Source organism: Pogoniulus pusillus, chromosome 14, assembly GCF_015220805.1.
Source record: "Pogoniulus pusillus isolate bPogPus1 chromosome 14, bPogPus1.pri, whole genome shotgun sequence".
Lineage (NCBI taxonomy): Eukaryota > Metazoa > Chordata > Aves > Piciformes > Lybiidae > Pogoniulus > Pogoniulus pusillus.
The window spans coordinates 21,787,000-21,801,072 of NC_087277.1; the positions used below are offsets into that span (position 1 = coordinate 21,787,000).

A 14,073-nucleotide genomic window follows, 5' to 3' on the forward strand; every position below is an offset into this window, starting at 1 on the left:
AAAGTACATATATTATTTTGGCCCTATATATGTAACCATAGATACATTACATATCCATAGATATGTTTACCAGGTCTTTCTCTGCAATTACTGTGTTGTAATCCCACACAAAGTTAAAAGTACACAATAGAATAAAGCACACACATCATAAAGCAATGTGTTCTCATCTTGTGCATGAGGATTTACCTGCTACTGTACCATATCTTGAAGAAGGATAAACAATTACAAGAAATTGTAGCAGTAACTCGATAGGAACCAGCTTTGGGGATATTAACAGTAAAATAATGTCCTGCAGCAGCAGCATCAAAAGTCTCCAGGGGCAGGGATTTTGCTGCTCTGAACAAAAGGTAATCCCTCAATAAGCATTTTGGTATGCATAAACATGAACAGTGTTCTACCATCTCCCATGTTATTTGCTATTAATTTGTTTTAATTTATTTATAGATACATAAATGTACTTATTTATTTATTTATTTATTTTTAATTTTGTTGCCCTTGAGGCTTGAAAAGCATGATGCTTACTTATTGCTGAGGATAAGGAATTAAGTGGTAGAAAGCAGCATCACAATAAAGGCATGAGAAAGATGAGATGCTCTGAATAGAGGTATCATGACAGTGGCAGAGCCTCACTTGCATGAGGTGCCATACTATGACCAGGCAGAGTCAATGTTTCATTAAAAGGAAGAGTTCTGAAAATGGACTCACTGTTGACATCCTGATCTTTCACATTCCTAAATCAAACATGATAAGTATAAAAAGACTAGTTGTTGTCTTTTCTTAAAACTATTCTATATGTTTATGTCCAAAACATGTCATATGTCCCTAGAACTGGAAAACAAACCTTTTAGTGTACATATAGGATTGCAACAAGAGCAAGGCATTAATTTTGTTTTGATATCATCCTTTATAAGGAAATGGCAAATAGGTTTATTTGCCATCATTCTCAGATGAGCTTCTGTCCAAGTTTACTTCAAGATTCATCATCAAGATGTGATCATATGTGGTCTCTGCTGTTAATGTATTAATTGTCAGTCACAGAGTAGTAGTGAATGGTACCGTTTTAGCTGTTGAAATCAGCTTAGCAGTCTGTTTAATTTATGAATATTGTTGCACAAAAGCTATATATGTAAGGCCATAGATCCACAGCAAAACTTGCCAACAAATCATTGTTGATAACAAGACTGGAATACTGAACTTGTCATCACTCTTTGTCTACTTCCTGTTACTTAGAGGAGTGTTAATGAAGTTCTGCAATAGCAGAGTGCAGTAGAAAAAGGAAAGGTATTTTGAAAATTCACCTGTCTCTTCTCATAAGGAATTCAAGGGTACCATTCAGTAGTTTTCTTAAACTTCTGTAGCTTTTCCAGTCACCATGCTGCACTTAGTCAAATTGGAATCTTCCTTTTATTTTCCTGGTTTGATATAACTCCACCAAAACAACAGCAGCAGCAAACAGGCCCACAAAAAAAAAAACCCAAAACAAAAAAAAAAAAACAAACCCCCCACACATGTATGTATAGCCTAAGTAGTAGTTTTGGTAAGGAATAAATGAGGAGGGAAACATTTAACCAAATGCTTTTTAGGACTTTTTAGTGTATTCATTCTACATTTAGTCAAAACTTTTTTTTTTCTGGAGGCTTAAGAAACTGAGGAGACAGAGATTCTTCCTCCTAACCATCAAATAACAAAATCTGGTGAAGCAACTGTGTTATGAGCAGTTCAGTTTTAGTGCTGTATCTAGTGGAAAAGCATTACAGTTCTGCTGCATATTTTTAGTTTAATCTTTTCAGATATGCTGTGAGTCTAAACTGTTTTAATTCTCTCGACACACATAGCTCCTCAAGATTCAAACTAATGGAGCTAAGAGAGGCATTTGATGTGACGTAGTCTGCAGATAGAGTACATTAGTCACAATTAAACCTCTTTGTTGAGTACTGATAAAATATTAATTTTGAGGGGCTGCTGCATGAAAGATTTCTACAGCTTCAGAAGCAGACAGATGAAGTAAGGCAAAATCATTGCTAGTATGAACCTTTTAAAAAATTAAATACTATTATTTAAAAAAAAAAAGAAACACAAAAAACCCAAAACAAAACTTCAATAAGGAAGCAAGAACATGGAAGACCCTGATCATGTAATGTTAAAAGTAGCTACACTTGGGTGAAAATAGAAATTGCTGTTTCACTTGTCACTTCCCTTTCCAACTGGAATACTATATTGCACACTAAGTATCCTCTATTGGCATGAGCATTTATTGATTACTACTGATGGAAGTCTACTTCTCAGTCAGTGTGAGAACAATTACTGTTCAAAAACTCACTACACTTAACATGTTAATGTTTTTAAAGGAAAATGTATGTGACAAAGGTTAATGTTTTGCCGTATTTCTGTGCAAGAGAACACTGAACTCCAGTACTAATCATGTAATTTTTCTTTTGTTTAAATTCAGACTGCTAAATTTAGCTTGCCTAAGACCTAGGTGATGGATTTGATGATAGTCCAACTCTTCAGCAACAAATTGCATCTTTCCTTACATTTTATGTGCAGATAATTTCCTGAAAGCTTGTGAGCCCCTTGTGCAAAGTCTTGCATTTGATTTACATTAGGATTTATATTGTGCCCAAACCCACAGTCCCAGTCCTCATGTAAGAACAGTAGTGAGCCACCAGCATGACAGCATGGAATGTCCCTTGCCTATCTAAACCAGCAAGGATACAGGCTTAAAGTTCTTAATAGGTACATACCACTTCAAAATCAATGCAAGAACAATTAATGGCTGCTCGAATTTTGTAACAATTTATTTTGGGTTATGTTTTCTTGTGCTAAAAATGGTGTGTCTTTAGTTCTAGGAAAATAATATGATGCTGAATTTTGAAGCCATGCTGCAGTTCCTTTTTATATTAAAAGTTAAGTGTAAAATGCTTTATGCTAATATGTAAGAGTATTGAACCTTTGACAGGACTTGAGAGATTATTTAAATAACAGCTTTGAAGATTAATTTTTAAACTCACAACCCAGAATATTTACACTTCACTGGCTTGCCAGAGAGCAATCCCCATTATTAAAATTCCTCTCCATCAGTTAAACTAAATTTAAACTTTTTTTAAGGGAAGGAGACTTAATTCAATTGATTTAAAGAGATTGCCCTAGAAATTTTACTGCTATAAATGATTTATTATATATTTCATGCAATACCTTTTTGCACAGCATTTCTAATAAAAAATGATAGTTACATTTTAGCTTTATTCCTTGCTTCTTTCTTTTGGTGTAATGATATGACCTTAAGGTGAGAACACTGATGTTTTGTTATGTGTATATATTTTCCTGCAATATGTATGCAGTTACAAGAGCAAGATTTACACATAGTCATCAAAATGTGTAACTGCATGCTGAACTATCATGCAATGAGGAAAATTACTGCTGACATCTCTGAAAGTTTTTTTTTGGTGTCTGAACCAAATTCAGTCATGTTTGCTGAAGTGTAAATATGGTACTTTTTTGCTTAGAAGAATAAATTGCTCTTTGGCCTGTAATGGCGCCACATCCAGTTGGCAGCCAGTCACTAGTGGTGTTCCCCAAGGATCAGTGCTGGGCCCAGTCCTGTTCAGTGTCTTCACTGATGATCTGGATGAGAGGATTGAGTCCAGCATCAGTAAGTTTGCAGATGACACCAAGCTAGGAGCAGGTGTTGATCTGTTGGAAGGTAGGAGAGCCCTGAAGAGGGACCTAGACAGGCTGGATGGGTGGGCAGAGGCCAATGGGATGAGATTTAACAAGGCCAAGTGCAGAGTTCTGCACTTAGGCCACAACAACCCCAAGCAGCACTGCAGGCTGGGGACACAGTGGCTGGAGAGCAACCAGGAAGAAAGGAACCTGGAGGTGCTGGTAGATATGAGGCTGAAGATGAGCCAGCAGTGTGCCCAGGTAGCCAAGAGAGCCAATGGCATCCTGGCCTGCATCAGGAACAGTGTGGCCAGCAGGACAAGGGAGGTTATTCTTCCCCTGTACTCAGCACTGGTCAGGCCACACCTTGAGTGCTGTGTCCAGTTCTGGGCTCCTAATTCAAGAGAGATGTTGAGATACTGGAATGTGTCCAGAGAAAGGTGGCGAAGCTGGTGAAAGGCCTGGAGCACAAGGCCTATGAAGAGAGGCTGAGGGAGCTGGGGGTGTGTAGCCTACAGAAGAGGAGGCTCAGGGGGGACCTCATTGCTGTCTACAACTACCTGAAGGGAGGTTGTAGCCAGGCGGGGGTTGGTCTCTTCTCCCAGTCAACCAGCAACAGAATAAGGGGACACAGTCTCAAGTTGTACCAGGGGAGGTCTAGGCTGGATGTTAGGAGGATGTTCTTGCCAGAGAGGGTGATTGGCATTGGAATGGGCTGCCCAGGGAGGTGGTGGAGTCGCTGTGCCTGGAGGTGTTCAAAAACAGACTGGATGAGGCACTTAGTGCCATGGTCTGGTTGACTGGCTAGGGCTGGGTGCTAGGTTGGACTGGATGATCTTGGAGGTCTCTTCCAACCTGGTTAATTCTATGATTCTGTGATTATAACTAAGATCAGATTTTTTTCCTTTAATTTTTCTTTTGTTATTAGAGGAAATTAAATAATATTTAATCACAAAAATTGCTAATATGTACTTTGAACTGACAACTCTCTCAAAAAATATCAGAGGAACCTGAAGTAAAGTTTCTGGGTGATTCAGCAAATGCTGTTGAGGTAATGTTGCATAGACTTTGCAGTACAGTCACTGTCTTTGCATACACTCACTGGCAGATACAAATAACAGTCAAGTGGTTGGTGTGTTATGCATGGTTTGTAACTACTCTGACCAGAAATCAGAGCAAATAATCCCATGTTTCTTATTTGAAACAGGTAATAACTCAATTTCTTCAGGCAAATTTATATATATTGGCTTCCCCCCTTGTGCTACTACAGTCATCAGAGTTTTTGCAGACACTTCTATAGCCTTTGAGTGCAAGTGGGGCACAGTCTCACCTTGGCTCTGTCTCTATTTTTCCCACAGGCTGCTGGGCTTATCTTCTACTTACACATTTAAACAATGATTTCCTATCCATCCACAGCTACAGTGTCTATGAAGTATCCTAAGTCTGACTGTAGAGTTTAACCTTCTCACACAGATTGATGAAAAGTGTGGCTGGTTTTGACTGGATTAGCCCATCTCTAAAGATTCATTCAGTATGCAGTGTTGTTTGCCTTGTATTAGCATGTGTAAAACATATAATGCAAATGTTATTCCTTGAGAACTGAAAAATCCACCATGTCATTAGATTGGGCGATTTTTTTTATACACCCCCACACACGCTCTCCTTTGTACTGCAAATATTCCATGTCTTCTTTTGAACAAAACAAAGTTTTCTTCATTTTGTGTATTCTGAACAAAGAAGATCTACTGAAAAGAGGAAGGACGATTGGTTAGTTGCGGTGGTTAGTTGGTTAGTGGTGGTGATGAGTTGTTTGTTGTTGTTTGATTCTTTGGCTGGGTTTTATTGTTTGGTGGGTTGGAGGTTTATTTTGTTTGCTTGTGGCTTTTGTTTGAAGTTTTTGTTACCTGCACATGTTTTAAAAGGAGTCTGTGCTTTGAGATGGCAGTTCAAATTACACTTCTGTCATCCAGCCTTACATACTTATAACTGCTGTGTGTGTATTTATGAAACAATGCTTAAATGCCAATTTAATGCTGAGATATTCATTCATGCAAGCCTGAATATAGGGTATGGTAGCTCTTGTAGTAAATACCATTGGAAACCTACAGCTTTTGCATTAGTAATTATTTGGCATGATAGAAATAAAGTCAAATGAACTGGAAAAGTAACAAAGGAGATTTGTCTTTTACTTATGCACTGAATGTCTTTAATCTTACTATCTTCCTGATGGTAAATTGCTCTGCAGCTCTTCAGCTTGTAAAATAATAACTTCATCTGAGTTTTGTTCACTTTAACTGAAACCTCACAACTCTTTCAGTACAAGTGAGAAACAGTTCAGTGATACTGCTGTTGAACTCATGCTTCTGAATTAGATATCATCCTGATGTTGACACTGTTGTTGTTGTTTATGATTTAGACCTTTACATCTTGCTTATGCAGAGCATTAAATATTCTTAGACAGAATTTTTGAGTTGGATATCTCCATTGGGAGTATTACAATTGCAGTAAGATACTCTTCATTGTATGGAAAGAGAGTTATGTAGAAGAACTTGATAGAATTATAAAGTCATCAGTTTCAGTGTCTTGACTAAAAAAAAAATAAAAGGGCTCTATGATTAAAAGACCTCAAAGCTTGTTCAGCATCATGACAATGAGACAAAAGAGAATGATCACGGAACACAAAAAGTAATGTAGAAACTAATGGTTTGACTAAGTCTTTATGTATGTACTTCACCTTCAGCAGACAAGCAATACAAATGATGATGACCTTGAATGAATTAGGAAGAAATGACAGTGGTGTTTTGTCCAATTGGAAAGTCTTTTTTTTTTTTTTTTTTTTTTTTCAGAGGTTGTAACCAAAGGAAAACTAGGAAAATTAAGAACAAAGAAATGAGTTTCTGAATGTCATGGTATGCACAACTCCACAAACTACGTATCTGGTAGCAAGATAGCTACTCTTTCTGAGATTCATTGTTGCCAGTAAACACAAAATTGATAGTACCATAACTTCAACAGTTGTGTGTAGTTGTTACTATTTTTCTATCATGTTGTTTTAACTCTGGTGCTGTTTGTTGCAGCTGGATGAAGAAACCACGGTGTGGTGTGCCTGACCAAACAAGAGGTAGCTCCAGATTTAACATTCGGCGGAAACGCTATGCGTTAACAGGACAGAAGTGGCAACACAAACATATCACTTACAGGTATTAAAGATATTCATGTAGATATATAAATGTCTTTAGGTAGATATATAAAATAATTTTTTCAATGTGAGATAACTATAAAATTCCGAAATATTTTTCAATATTTTGAGAAAAGTATTATTAATATATTAGTAATCATTTATTATTAATATTTCCAGATGCTGATTTGGGTACCTCTTTGATAAGTGTGTACGTGCTACATAAGAATAAAATTAGTTTTCTGGATTAAAATTGCATGTATTTAGTAACTCCTAAATTTTCTAAAGCTTTCAGCATTGATTTAATATCCAATACATCCTTAATCTTACCTTTCAGCCTTCTTGGCAATGTCTTGGGGAGCATTAGGAGCATTGCTCTGTGACTAGGTGCAGTGTAATGAAATGCAGGTCTCTAAGTGTGTAAACCAGGTTATTGAACCAAGTCAGTCTCTGCAAAATGTAGGTGTCTACAGGTTTGTTCTAGGTACAAATGAATTTGTTTATCGTTTGATGAGTCACTGACCCAACCATTTCCTGCCTACTTGAATGATGGGCAGAGTGATATGTGTGAAGGTGTGTAGCTCCTGAGTCCGTTGAGTAGTTTACACAATGTGTTGCCTACTGTCAAAACTGATCTTTGCAGAGGAACTTAGATGCAATCTGTGTACTTACTAGAGCTCTGTCAAACAAAGCATTGTGTGTATAGTATAAAATCCATACTTTGTCAGCAAACCCAGAATTCCAATACAGCCTGTTTGAATATTTACAAAGCCTCATTGGGACTCCTGTAATATCTAACAAGGGTAAGTTCAAGGCAGAAAATACTTTTTTTTAATTCCTTAGCTGGTGCTAGTATTTGTGAATCCATAGAAGTATTAAATTTTAAGTTCTTAAGTGTAGCATTTGGTGAGCAAAAAACCCAAATGAAAAAACAAGCTCAAAACAAACAAACTCCCCCACCAAACAAACAAAACCTCAATGCAAACTAAGGACAATTAAAAAAAGGATTTTTTTTTTTTACATGTTTCTCCTCACCTGCTTTGTTCCTTTCAGCAATTCTCTGCTTACGGACTTAATACTAGTTAACTGAATGACATTTTAAATGGCTTTGTTCCCTAAACTTTTAAACATGTCTCTGGCATCGCTTGTCAGCTCCATTTTCCTCTGTGCCACTGCTCTGTCTCTTTATAACCTGCAGGTTTCCAGCTGCATTCTGCATCCTCCTAGGCAGTTGACTATTTTGAAGAGCACCTGTTAACTTTTTTCTTTGGGGGAATTATTAAGATTTCTTATTTCTCCCTCATTTCAGCATCTGCCACCTCTTCTGCTCCTGTGGAAAACAAGTCCAAATCAAAGCACCCCAAAAACCACCCCGAAAAACAATCCCACCACACCACTCCAGAACAGAAACACAGACCAAACAATAAAAAAGGTGCCATCCATCAGTTATCTTGTCACAGAACTGCACTCACTGACTTCTGAATGGGAAAAACAATAGTTAAGTATTTTGTGGGCACACTTATTATGTATGTAACAGGCCAGCAGGTCAGCAGAACATGGACCTTAGTAGCAGTTAATGAGTTTTCCAAGAAGTATTTGGTGATTTAATTTATTTGTTTATTTTGCCAAGGACTTTGATCAGAGTAGTGTAAGATAGTTTTTCAGCTTTGTTTTCTTGTTACTTATTTTAAAAAAATACTATTTAATGTAGTACTGTAAGTAAATCTCTTGGTGGACTGTGAAATCTGCAGCTGCACTACTGTCAAATAGGTGCAATTCCTAGTAGTGAGAGGGAGCCCTTTGACAGAGACTAAAAGCTACATTTACCACTCACTATGTCTGGCTACTTGGTCTTAGAGTATATCTTCAGATACTCCATATAAATGAAATAATGATCACTTCAGGCACAACATTAAGACTTTATTAATGGGAAAATTAGAATTGAGATCACATATAAATGGCATTTTAAACTGTGTCAGCTTACTCTAGCATTTTCTGTCACTTATTTTTCCCCAAGAATTTCTCATGGCACCTGTTAAATTTAAATTGATTAATGTTGTTCAGGACATATTTCTTCTTAGGTTGTCCCTGTAGCCATAGGAAAGAGAATCAAAACAGATGCACATGAAACTTAGAGTGTTATTTCTCTACATCCGTGTTTTCAATTTGTAACTTTTAAGATGAAGCAATTTCCCAGAATTTCAAGATAAGAGCTTCAAGGAAGTGACTTACTGTTACAATTTATATCCTTTTTGGCCATATTTGACTTAGTCTTAAAAAGCAGTGTGTGCGTAGAGACTATCAAAATGCAGGAGTGGGCATTGTGCTGCATTAATTGTGCTTTCTTTCCCTCAGGGAATGCAGCTTTCTGCTTATTTGAATGGTCAACACAATGTTTGTTAGAATTTCTGTTTCTAACGAAGTTACACTGCAGTATTTCTTATTGTGTCTGGTATAGTTCATGCCAATATGGCTTGTAAATATTATTAGTGCTTATATACTATATAACTTCCACAAAGAGAGAAACAAAGTAATTATTTGAACTTTTTTACCAGTGAGAAGAATGAAGGAGAACATCTACAGTATTTGACAATTGTAGCCTCATTACAGAACATAATAACCCAAACTTAATTCTTCTTTAGCATTGTAGATTGTATCAGGCTACGCGAAACTTTCTGACCAGTATATAGAATCAGAGAAGAAATCTATGAAACCTAGCAAGGGGCTTTTTCATTTGTCTTAATTCATTAATTTTTTTAAGGAAGTGTTTACAAAGACACTTGTGAATCTCTCTCAAAAAAAACAATCACCTTCTCCTTTCCTAAGGAAGTCAGTCATCAGATACTTTATTGATCCACATTATTGCTGCTTCTTTAAAGCAATCAGCTCTGTAAAAACAGGCAAAAAATGCATGTGGCCTTTTTAAACAAATAATTATTAAATATAAAGTCATTCCCATCAGAATTCTGAGCATACTTTTCATAATCTTAACTTGAGCAGTCAGGCACTAGTCGATTTCTCAGATTATTTGGTCTGCAGAACAGTTTTGCAAATGAAACTGGAGAATGCTAAAAAGCCAAGTTTTGTCTTGAATCACAGAATGTTAGGGATTGGAAAGAACCTCCAGAGATTAGTGAGTCCAACTGCACTGCCAGAGCAGGATCACCTGGGGCAGGCCTCAAAGGAAGGCTCTCACAGTGCACTGTCACCCTCACGGAAAAGAAGTTTCTCCTCAAGTTGAGATGGAACTTCCAGTGTTGCAGCTTATACCCATTGTTCCTTGTCCTATTAGTGGGCGCCACTAAAAAGAGGTCATCATTTTCATCTTGACACCCCTTCAGATATTTATACATGTTGATAAGGTCCCCTTTCTGCCTTCTCTTCTCAAAACTTAACAGCCTCAGATCTCTCAGTATTTCCTCATAGCAGAGACATTCAAGTCCAGCAGTTACCTTCACAGCTCTCTGTTGGACTCTCTCCAGTAGATTTCCAGCTCTTTTGATCTGCGTGGTCTTACCAGGACAGAGTAGATAGGGGGTGAGAACCTCCCTAGACGTGCTGGACACACTTTTCTTGATGCACCCCAAGATCACTCATAACAATTCAAAATAAAAGCATAATTTAAAAACTATTCAGCCTTATTTTACTGAATTGAGGAAGAAAAACCTGAAACAAGCACAATGCCATTGTTCAGCAATGTGTAGTAATTTAATTGGTGGAAGAAACTGTAGATTGTCAGTGATACCTTCCCAAACTTAGTGTTTTTCTTGGTTTTCAGAGACAGAGGGTCAAGCCCTAGATTAATGTCTTTTTGCTTTCCTAACAAGTTGGATACATTCTGGATTTCGGCTTCTTTAGTTAGGCTATCCTGGTTGTGCTCCCTCTCAACTTCTTAGGAAAATTAATGCTATCCTAGATGGAGCCAGAAAAGAGACCTTAAGGCAGTGGAAACGCCTAACTATATGTTGCAGAATCTTTAGCATTTTAATTCAGTAACAGGTTTTTAATTTCTTATCTCCTCTGTAATCATGGACTGTGCAGCAGTACAGGAAATGCATGCACAGTTGTATTGAGAGGTGATACCCTTGGGCTTGGAGAGCATTCTGAATAGAATGGTAAAAAAGTCTTCAAGAGTCTCTGAAAACATATGTTTTCAAAGTGCCCCATCCCCAGGTCATAGAATTCCTTTATTGGAACTCTGATTTACAGCTGCAAATCTAGAAAAATAATAATTTATGCCAGAGACGCTACTTGTTTTCTGCAATAAAGTTCTCAGGAACTATTAAGACTACTATAGAGCTTCAGCTTGTAAAGACTAATGAGACAGAGATGCTGTGATTCCTGACACCAAGTATTAGCTTTTTGTAGTAAGAATGGATGCAGAATTTAGGTGCTAATTAAGGCTCTATTATACATTCTTTTGTAATTATAACTGCATACCCTGTGTAATTCCAATCAGAAATGCCATAAGCAATAAGATTGTAGTCAACCTGAGAGTACACACAGGAGACTTTCTGATATCTATATACCTGAAATCAGCTAGTGCCATTATAGGTGATGTTTAGGAACATGAATAAGATGGAATGCTTCAACTCCTGAGTGATTTAATCATGTTATCCCTCTACTAAAGTCTGATGCTTTCCCAGAACCTAAATAAAGGTAACACTTGCTCTTTTCTCAACTCTGTTAGCAGTGCAATATACCTTAGCATTTCTAACATCTGGCTGGAAGGAAGGACATGTGAAATATACCTGGTAAAAGGAGATTCTAAACTATATGCAATGAAAAAAAAATCTAGATGAATATTATTGCTAATGTAACTAATGAGTTAGTTATATTTTCCCACAATGTAATTAGCAAAAATGTTTTCTTCTCTATATGTAATTGTAGTGGTAGTAATTTTCATTAAAGAATTTGAATATTGTAGAAAAGAAGTTCTCATTTCTTTAGTACTTACTGCTGCAGCAATCCTGAAATAATTGCTTCTTTGAATATCAATCTGCTATAGTCATAAATATTTAGGTTATATTTTATTACTTTTAAATTAATTAGTAGTAGAACATATTTGTCTGTAAAGTATTTTGCTAATCTTGATATTCTGTCTTGAAAAACCTCCTTTTTGTCATTTTTCAATCTTCTTTTAATGAATTATGGTGAGAATATTATCCATGAAACTGAAGAGACAAAAGATTATAAGTTCTTTCCATTGTAGCAGCTGTAGGTTGACTTCTGATATGGTCACAGAGCAAGAAAATCAAAAGCAATGGTCCTGACTTGGGTTTAATCAGCTGAAGCAGGAGCTACATGATCCAAGATCACATTTTACATGAGAAATATTCTTAGGTCATAGCTACAAAGAGTTAGTAAGGTAAGGCTAGAAAGAAGTTGAAGCTAAGAAAACCCCCATCAGTGAGGGATTAATGAAGCAACTTGATAGAAAGTATCTCTAGAGAAATAATGGTGCAAAATCAAATACACCTCTGACCAGAGGTAGTCCATTAATTTCAATAAAAGTAACAGTGGGATTTCATAAGAAAAGGGAAAAGTTTGGGTTTAATTTAAGTTTGCTTTACAGCAATGGCAATGAGAAGGCAGTTTCAACAATTTATTCAGATTTAAAGTATGTTCAAGTCATTCTTTAACTGTTTTGTATCAAGTACAGATCTATAACAGATCTAATTGTCATAGTTCAGACATTACTGACTGCATCTTTTTACCTACTTAGTTGAATTTCCTGCTCTTTCATCTTCTCTGTCAAATAGCATTTCTACAGATTGTGTTGCAGAAATATTTTCCCCATTTATATTTAGTTGACATATTTATGTTTTGGTTTTATTTTTTTTAAATAAAAACATCATCTTGCATCACTAATCACATAAAAATTTTAAAAGCACTCATTAGTATCCACTCTAATCAGCACAACAGGGCAGTAAGGTATTGTTAATCTTGTCCTCTAGATTTAATGAGCAAATGGGTGTAGAATCCATTTGAAAACAATGTTTATTACATGCAGTGGAGAATAGAAGTATCAAAGTCTACAGGCCATGAAGAAATCTGCCCCTGAGTTATTACAACTCTTGTGGAGGCCATTACTGCTAAGGTAAGCAGTAATAATAAGCTTTCTGTATTTTGAGCTTTGTCAAGCCTTTGCTGAACTGCTGCTTGGGTCAGAAAAGTTGATTTTTAGATACAGAGTTGTAGCAATTTACATGAAAAATGTAATGAGCTTAACTAAAGGAAATACTGAAATTTAATGCAAATATGTGCTACTTATTGCACTATATTTAACATTCAGATGACTGTTTTTGCACAACCAGGTGAGGTGTATCCTGACAGGCTTGCAAGGCTCCTGAAGCTGTTGCAGCCAAACATTTGTCACTGTAATATGGATAGTTTTTTGATGATATTTTGGGGAAGGAGAGAGGGGGAAGGAAAACTCTAAGCTTTTCTAAAATCAATAGAGCTCAGAATTTCAGAGTAACAGTCTGTCATGGAGGGGATTTCTCTATTCCTTCCCTGTTAGGGGGAGGTGAGAAATTAATTTGAGGTGGTTTTGATTTTTTTATAAAATTATTTATTAAAATTAATATTTACAAATTTACACCACCCCCAACCACTATGAAATCCAGGTTCTTATGCAAGGTTATGAAAATAGCTTTGGGATATATTTACAGGGATTTATTATTAAATGGAAATATCAAATTATTAACAATTATTGACAGAGAGAAAGATTCTTAGGCTTAATGCCTCTTAACAACTCTAGTGTTTGCCCAGCAAGGGCTGAAACTGTGTGTACTCTTTAGATAGAGATAACTTATATCACAAAGGAATTAAAGCTTATTTAGGTGTGATACTCTTGAATATTAATCATTATCACCCTTCCGGGAATCTGCCTCAGTTTATGTCTCAGTGTCTAGGGACCTGATGGAGCTGGAGATTTGTCCCGGCTTGCAAGGGGAATTGATAAGGGTTTCTCCCAGTCTTCCCAATCTCTGGGGTAAATAGAGTTTCTCTAACCTTCTGTCCTGGGGTGATCTCTGCCTTCAGTGCTGCAGCTTCTGGATGCTCTGTGTCCAGGGATGGTCAGTTGGCAGGTTTTCCCAATGCAGGAGAAGGATTTGGTCCGTGTGTCTTCTGACACGGTCTGGGCAGCTAGCAGGCTGCGTTTGCAGGTTTGCAGACCATCTGAAAGGGGTCTGCTGGCTCTGGGTCTTTCCAGAGTTACAGGATAG

General features: G+C 36.8%; 1 protein-coding gene across 7 annotated transcripts in view; it reads left to right on the forward strand.

Moving 5' to 3' along the window:
• The window catches only part of MMP16 (matrix metallopeptidase 16), a 189,304-nt gene that overhangs the window by 85,501 nt on the left and 89,730 nt on the right, over window positions 1-14,073 (forward strand). For 5 of the 7 annotated variants that reach the window (XM_064154540.1, XM_064154541.1, XM_064154542.1 and 2 more), the window contains exon 3: window positions 6,741-6,863. In XM_064154540.1, the coding sequence (XP_064010610.1) occupies window positions 6,741-6,863 (123 nt within the window). Of the gene's footprint in view, window positions 1-6,561; window positions 6,643-6,740; window positions 6,864-12,834; window positions 12,942-14,073 lie in introns of those variants that run through there. The other 2 variants (XM_064154545.1, XM_064154547.1) reach the window with 2 other exon arrangements.